Here is an 8341-nt window from a genome sequence, read left to right as displayed (position 1 = left end):
TTTTACCCCACACAGAGGCAGGGACCTTTGACTGCTTACAATATGGATTATAGAATAAACTGAAATGTGATATTTCCGTGTATGGGTCCAATCGTAAAAGCCTTTCCCCTCCTAAAATAATATTTTTATAGAGAAATAAAAGTGTGGATCCAACTCGCATAAATCCAAATGAATCGACCATTTAAAGGGACGATACTAATATATTTATTTGTCTACAAGCTAATCTCCCAATAACCAATGATGAAAGGAGAGCGCAACACACTGAAATGGCAGACACTATAAATAGTTTGTACTATTAATGACAATATTATTTTCTAATTTAAATAGGTCCATCGCCATGAAGCCCAGGACTAAGACTACTTCGGTTGCATCGTCCATTATTTTCTCGTTACTTGCAGATAAAACAGAAATAACGGTTTGTAAAAAATAATTTACAAAGAAGTTTGCCGAGTTATGTATGGGTTAAGTGAATGCTTTACGTTGCCTACACGTTTGAAGCACACCAAGAGAGTGCCCTATAGAACGAGATGAGCTGTATGGTCGAATGTTTACCAGGTTTTTGTTATGCTCAGTGAAATCCATTCTATAGAGTGTGATGGTGTTTGCTCAGCTTTAGGGTTCTGAACTGTTTACATGATAAAAGCTAACATTTCTTGCTGTTAGTTTCTGATTTCCATAGGTTCCTCTAAGCTAAGCCCTTCTCTTCTTTCTAATATAAATATAAATAACAAGCACTGGTAGGATGCAATGTCATAGACTCTTAGCTATAGTTCTAAATAGTGTCAGAAGTTGTTGGATAGAATGGCGTATCCCTCAATACTCAATAGCCTAGCTTTGTTGGAATACATGTAGGCCTAGATGCATGAGGACATCTGAAGAATTGACAATATGTGCAAACATGTACAAGATTTATTCGTAATTCTATAAAAACACAAAACATTTAGGCCTACCAATCAATAAAACGATTATGTTCTATAACATTTCCAGACAAAAGTGAAAAACACAATTTTCAAAGCAATTATATCCTACCTCCCTCGTACTTTTGACAAATATCTTGGTGTAGATTCAAAATTCATAAAAATGACAGAAATTTTAAATGACTGATAAAATAAGCCTACGCAAAGTAAACACAATAATGATCCAATTGGATAAACAAAACTTAATCTAGGAGTATAATGTCAATAGGCCTACCACCAGATTACAATAAACTAATGACGACTTTTATCATTCGAAAATATCCCTCAATAGGCTAAATTTCATAAAATACCAAAAAATAAAATATGTGCAAAATAGCCTACTTCTCATACAACATTATTAGTGAGAGTTTAACAGTTTAACACTTAAGTACCTCGAAAAATAAGGGAATTCAGAAAACACATTATGTTTTAAGTGTTCCTCTATGCATTGTCCTCTTGTTGATGTTTTCAGTCACTTAAAAGAACTGAATTGAGCTGAGTCATTCAGAAAGTCTCTCCAAGCAAAGGTGTGTCTAGATGCTGCCGGGCTGGCAAAATGCTGGTATGGGGAAGGTAGACCGAACGGTGACGGAAGCTGGAAAGACTGGTACCCCAAACTGAAGGGTGTACCCGGGGACGTGGTCGGTCTAAGACAGCCTCCTTTCTCCGTGTTAATGAAACAGGTCTGATAAGGCTTGCCATCCCGAACTAGGATGGGTACCACTACTCTTCGCAACATTGGCGATTGGTTTATGTCTTGTGGCGCTCCCTCTACTCGCGACCTCTTCATTTTGTACCTGTGGTTCTGGAACCAGATCTTGATCTGCGTCGGCGTCAGGCTGAGGAGATGGGCGAGCTGCTCCCGCTCTGGTGCTGACAGATAGCGCTGCTGACGGAAGCGTCTCTCAAGCTCGAAGGTCTGGGCCTTTGAGAAGAGCACGCGGCGCTTCTTCTTCTTCTCGGCCTCAGAGTCCAGAGAAGACTCGTCGGACTTGTTTGGGGAGATCTCCAGGCTACCCTCGTCTGAAGCTGAGGAATTAAAAATGGTGTTATTACACTGATCAATTAACCATATAAACAATTCACGAGATACAATTTCAACAGAAATACATAGCTACAGAGATTTATTTCCCGCCAATTTGAATTAGACTACACATCTCCTTATAAAGTGCATATTCAATTATGACATAATGCTTAGTTAATTGGACGGATACTTTACTGGATCTCATAAAAAGAGACATGTTGGAAATCGCTGTGGATGATATTAAATTGTGTCAATTTAAACAGGACCCATATAATCCAGTTAGGCCTATGTGTTTATATGGATTTGAAGTGGTTTGGCCTATCTGTTTCTATGCTCAGGTTTCAATCAGGGGGACTTACAGAGACAAGGGCTCCGGTCGCTGTCCATCCAGGAGGAGTAAGGGGAGCTGTAGCAGGAGTTACCGGGGGAAGGCTGCGCTGTCTTGGCGTCATGCTCAGGCAAATCCAGGATGCTCCTCACGGAAAAACTGAACTTTGCAGCAACAGCCATTCTGTCCGGAAAAAAACCCCAGAATCCTTGTGCGTAATAACTATCCAAAGGAGAGGATACAAATGATATGAGTAAAAATATCTATCCACTCGAGGAACGGCGAAGCGCGCTGTCAGAGTCGACCTAGAACACCCTGTGTGTGTGGACATGAGGCAGTGTTTGTATAAACAGTACTTCACGCCGCTTATATATGCTCCTCGAGGACGCCAAGTACCTGAATGATTCGAGTGCCTTTATCCAATGATGGTAGGTGTGAACCCGCAGAAGAATATCCCCGTTGCCTCAACAATGGCCGAAGGAAACACTCGTCATCATTACAGATTCGTCCCGTATCGTGAAAAGTGGTGACCAGATAATGGTGATTGTTGCAGCTGAATCACGTCTTGGGTGGCAAGTGACAACAGAACCCCCCCCCCCCCCCCCCCCCCCCGAAATGACATGTCCAATATTTGCATACAAAGTGAGCAATTAGTGTGAGATGCCCCGGAGTTGGTTTAACTAATATATTTAGGGCTGTGCACCCTATCCATTACAGGTATTTTGAAATTACATAGAAGAATAATGTTGTATGTCATGTCCCTGAAATAAAAACACATAACAATATCAAATAACACAAAAGTAACACACCAATAACACCTATTTTTGTAAAAAATAAATAAAAAAAAAGTAATTTTTCTATCATTTATAATTTCCATTTAGGCTATAAATCTCATTTTAATTTCCCAAGAAAATGTATATTTTTCACGTATAGGCTTCACAAAGAGTGACACTCCTGCAAAATGACCATGATCATGTGAACCAAAATGGAGAGAAGTCAACGACCAATTTCTAATGAGTAGAAAGAATAGTGTTAAGGCCATTTCTCTTGTGGCAGACAGGTCAATTCTTAGAGGCTATCCAGTGTGAAATAAATTGAGACAGATATGTTATTATTTTAGTATTAGTATTATTTTAGAGACGACACGTGAATCAAGCTATTTTCTGATTCCAAAATATGGCACGTCCTACTTGGACACTGTAACGGAAAACTGCCATTGATAAATTCATTTGGGGTATTTTTAACATCTTAAAGAACAATCTGACCTTAATGGCCATGTACTCTTATAATCTCCACCCAGCACGACCAGAAGAGAGAGGACTGGCCACCCCTCAGAGTCTTGGTTCCTCTCTAGGTTTCTTCCTAGGTTTATACCGTTCTAGGAAGTTTTTCCTAGTCACCGTGCTTCTACATCTGTATTGCTTGCTGTTTGCGGATTTAGGCTGGGTTTCCGTATAGCACTTTGTGACATCTGCTGATGAAAAAAGGGCTTTATAAATACAGTTGATTGATTGATTGATTAAAATGCGCTGAAACGTTTTACTACAATATACAGTAAATTATGGTGCATTGTGGGAAAATGTTGTGGTCGAGGAAAGAATGTCTGTTTTTCGAATGGTGATGGTATTGTTGTTTCTGTCTCGTTAACATATTTTGAGGCGTGCCTTGTAATGGGCTATATTTGTTGCCCCGATGAGTGAGAGTCCTGTATAAATTTAACTGGTATGTGGTAGTGCTCCATCAATTTCAATAGAATACGTGATAGTTTGGAGTGTTAAAAAGTTTTAAACCTTAAATGGTTGAGCATTTTGTCAGGTCCTTTTGGTCTGTTTTGGCCTTTGGGAGCCTTTGTTAAGGCCTCTAGAAGTGTAAGTGATATAAAACACCAAATATTCATTAATATGCTGTAATGTGTAAACACTTAACTTAGCAGCAAACCTGCTTGCTTGTAAAATTCAGTGAAATTAAAACCCCTCCCCTTCCGATGAAGGTATCATTTACTTTTTTTACAGTATAATACAGTAAATTTTACGGTATTGCACTGTTTGTCATTACACAGCACTTGCTTTGATATATTATTTATATTACAGTAGTTGTACTACAATATAAAATATAGACTTTTACTTGCCACTGAGCTGCCTGTAAGTTACTGTCAAATTCATGGCAACCACTTTACATTGTAGGTCAAACGCTATATGACTACGTTGGAACAGGTGTCCTTCACCCTCAGTCAAAACACACATTTTATAAAAGGCATACAGCCTAGTAATAGGAGATTATGAAGCAGCTGATAAGGGGGATCACATATCCCCAGCAGACGCATTCATATTATGGAGGGGGGAAGATGTGGCATATGAAAAGCAATTTTTTTTTCGTTCGTTTTGGGGGGTGTGTTCAACTGTACTTCAGACTGAAGAGTTCTAATATTGTCTCTCGTCTCAGACTTCAGATACGTACACGAGGCACAGGCAGGTCCGTGGAGTTCCATCTAGTTCCCATGCCATGCTTTAGACGGCCTCCACTCCTCTCTGCTTTGCGCGCTTTGCCTTGGAGACAGGGCCTGCCCTATAGCGAGGAGAGTGGACATGCCTCAGCCTTCCATCCAAAGTCGTCCTGGGTGGTCGGCCGAGGGGGAATACAAATACATGCCAACCAGAGGCTGAGAACAAAGGAGGGAAATGTAGCCCCGCGTCCCAGACCCGTTGGAAGCATTTGTTCCAGTCAAGATTTTGCATTTGTTCAGTCCTTCAATAATACGGTGATTGACGCCCCGCCACAATGTCCTTTAACTTTCCAGGATAAATCCGAGCTTGTTCCTTGTTGTCATGGTTTTGAATGGGACTGAATGGGATGCGGGCAGTAGGCCTGCTACAATCTACTGCTGCTCTACGTCCAACACCCGCCAAACCTGCAGTGAGCAGAAATATTACTTATGCGTTTCCAAACGAATGAAAACGCCTTTTCATTTCCACTACCCAAACAGTAGTTGACCTCGACGATTCGAACAATATGGCGTATAAAATGTAGTGGCCTTTCATTTTGCTTTAATCTTTACTCAGACGGAGATTGCGTGTCGACGCACTGAAATCAAACTCGAAAAACAAGTCTAGTGATAAAAACACGGTGGACAACGCTCATTGGAGACTCGTGCAGGCCTGCAACACACCTTGGGACATTGGAGTAGCAAGAGAAGGAGAATTGTTTTTTAGAACCATGCCTGATAGTCCTCCTATAAAGTCCTCCTATAACAAACATGAAAACGCACATCTAGGCTGTGCAACAAGGTCTTTAGTGAAGAGCCTCTCAAGTAATGTTGACAAACACTACAGCCAGGATTACTGCGTGCAAGTAGGCCTATACGGTGGCTCAAGTGGGTCAATTTGCAGAGGACTCTTCATTTAAGTGCAGAACTTCGTAAGGCAAAAGAGAAGTCAGGTTCAGATAGCGGGGATGATTCTGTCCACAATGAACTCGCCAGCCCCTTAATCTATTAGACCCACAGACTTCAGATTCAGCCGGAGAGGAGAGGCCACTCTGGGACCGAGAGTTCTTTACGGACAAATATTTACTTTTCTTGTAAGACTCTCGGCTGGTTCTAAATCTTCAACAAAATTTAGATTTTCCCGTTTGAAGTGTATAGTCCTTTAGGCAAATTTTGTAATAAAATTAAAACTAATATGTCTAATTTAGCCAATCTTATAAGAAACATGATGTAATATGTGTGTAATAATAAAAGGTAAACAATTTATGTTAAAAAGATGAGGCTATCTGATATTTGATCTCTGCACCTGTCCTCTGGCCCTTTTCATCAATACTTTAAGAGTGTAATCAAAAGCTATTAAATTCTAAGGATCTAACAAATACCACAAAAACAACATGTGTTAAAAGTGTGTATTGACCTTCAACGAGATATGCTATTAAAATCCAAAACCCGGCAATGCACCTTCCACTAGGCACAGACGTCAGTTCAACGACTAGTTTTTATTTTCATTTGGTTGAGTTGTCAACTAACGTGAATTCAACGTGAAATCAACAAACGAATTCACCATGTTATTGGATTTAGTTTACAAGTTGGGGGGGATACTAAATTCCCTTGCGTTGATTACTTTTTGCAAATCCAATCAATTCCCCACGTTGATTCAACGCCATTACATTATTAGAATTGTTTTCTGCGGAAACGACATTGATTCAACCAGTTTCTGCCCAGTGGGCTGCCTCTGGCATTCGCTCATACGCTGTACATTTACGTATTTCGATTGCCCTCTTTGCCATAGTTCTAAAACTATGATAAAACACACGGCCATAATTAAGAAAGTACCAAAAGGATAAAGTAGGCTAATTCGATACATGGAATGGGATAGAGCACCATGGCAATAGAGCATTTGCCATGAGGGCATCAGGGTGCTGAAAAAGAAAAGTGATGGCGCTGCACTCTGGTCTTTTGTGTAAAGATGAAAGTTGGATTGAGGTCGCTATTATTATCAACTAGAAAACATTATTATTAGGCTATTATTTACTTATATAGGGACCACAATGGAAATAACTGACTTTTTTATATCACTGTCACGTTTTTAAAATGCATGTACTGTGTGTGTATGTGTTTTATTAACTGGCAAACACAATCTATCGCACATACACTACATGGCTAAAAGTATGTGGACACCCCTTCAAATGAGTGGATTTGGACATTTCAGCCACACCCGTTGCTGACAGGTATAAAATCGAGCACACAGCCATGCAATCTCCATAGACAAACACTGGCAGTAGAATTGCCCATACTGAAGAGTTCGGTGACTTTCAACGTGGCCCCATCATAGGATGCCAGCTTTCCAACAAGTCAGTTTGTAAAATTTCTGCTCTGCTAGAGCTGCCCCGGTCAACTGTAAGTGCTGTTATTTCGAAGTGAAAACGTCTAGGAGTAACAACAGCTCAGCCGCGAAGTGGTAGGCCACACAAGCTCACAGAACGGGACCGCCGAGTGCTGAAGCGCGTAAATATCGTCTGTTCTCGGTGGCAACACTCACTACCGAGTTCAAAACTGCCCCTGGAAGCAACGTCAGCACAATAACTGTTCGTCGGGAACTTCATAAAATGGCTTTCCATGGCCGAGCAGCCGCACACCAGCGGCCATTGTACTCTGGAGAAGCAGAAACTCGTTCTCTGGAGTGAGGAATTACGCTTCACCATCTGACAGTCCGACAAACAAATCTGCGTTTGGCGGATGTCAGGAGAACGCTACCTGCCCGAATGCATAGTGCCAACTGTAAAGTTTGGTGGAGGAGGAATAATGGTCTGGGGCTGTTTTTCATGGTTTGGGCTAGGCCCCTTAGTTCCAGTGAAGGGAGATCTTAACGCTACAGCATACTATTAAATTCTAGGCGATTCTGTGCTTCCAACTTTGTGGCAACAGTTTGGGGTAAGGCCCTTTCTTGTTTCAGCATGACAATGCCCCCATGCACAATGAGAGGTCCATACGGAAATTGTTTGTCGAGATCAGTGTTGAAGAACTTCACTGGCCTGCACAGAGCCCTGACCTCAACCTCATCGAACACCTTTTGGATGAATTGGAACACCGACTGCGAGCCAGGCCCTATCGCCCAACATCTGTGCCCGACCTCACTAATGCTCTTGTTGGCTGAATAGAATAAAGCCCCTGCAGCAATGTTCCAACATCTAGTGGAAAGCCTTACCAGAAGAGTAGAGGCTGTTCTCGCAGAAAAGGGGGGGACCAACTCCAAATTAATGCCAATGATTTTGGAATGAGATGTTCGACGAGCAGATGTCCACATACTTTTGGCCATGTAGTGTATGTTTGAATAAATTGTGATATTCCCTTTTTCTTGTATTTCTCTATATGAGCCTCATAGGCTACTTAAAACAACACATTTACAAATGCCTACCAAATGCTTTTCTCTGTAAAACATGGGCAGGTTTCCCCTTTGTGACCTCGGGCAAGCCATCTGATTCTTACCATTTCAAATGAAATGGCAAGAAAACTGACACCAGTATTTTCTTCTATAGTATCTAACATGA

At 41.1% G+C, this 8341-nt stretch overlaps 1 protein-coding gene across 1 annotated transcript; it reads right to left on the bottom strand.

The window, feature by feature from the left end:
* Nucleotides 1-906: 906 nt before the first annotated feature.
* On the bottom strand, nt 907-2855 carry nkx2.9 (NK2 transcription factor related, locus 9 (Drosophila)). The gene is made up of 2 exons (XM_055864073.1): nt 2340-2855; nt 907-1985 (listed from the first exon to the last, which is right to left on the bottom strand). Exons 1-2 carry the CDS (start codon nt 2488-2490, stop codon nt 1429-1431), a joined length of 708 nt encoding a protein of 235 aa, XP_055720048.1. The 5' UTR covers nt 2491-2855; the 3' UTR covers nt 907-1428.
* Nucleotides 2856-8341: the final 5486 nt, after the last annotated feature.

The sequence above is a fragment of the Salvelinus fontinalis genome, chromosome 15 (genome assembly GCF_029448725.1).
Source record: "Salvelinus fontinalis isolate EN_2023a chromosome 15, ASM2944872v1, whole genome shotgun sequence".
In the NCBI taxonomy this organism is placed as follows: Eukaryota; Metazoa; Chordata; class Actinopteri; order Salmoniformes; family Salmonidae; genus Salvelinus; species Salvelinus fontinalis.
Note: the sequence above shows the minus strand (reverse complement) of the source record. Positions and strands in the feature narration are given on the sequence as shown.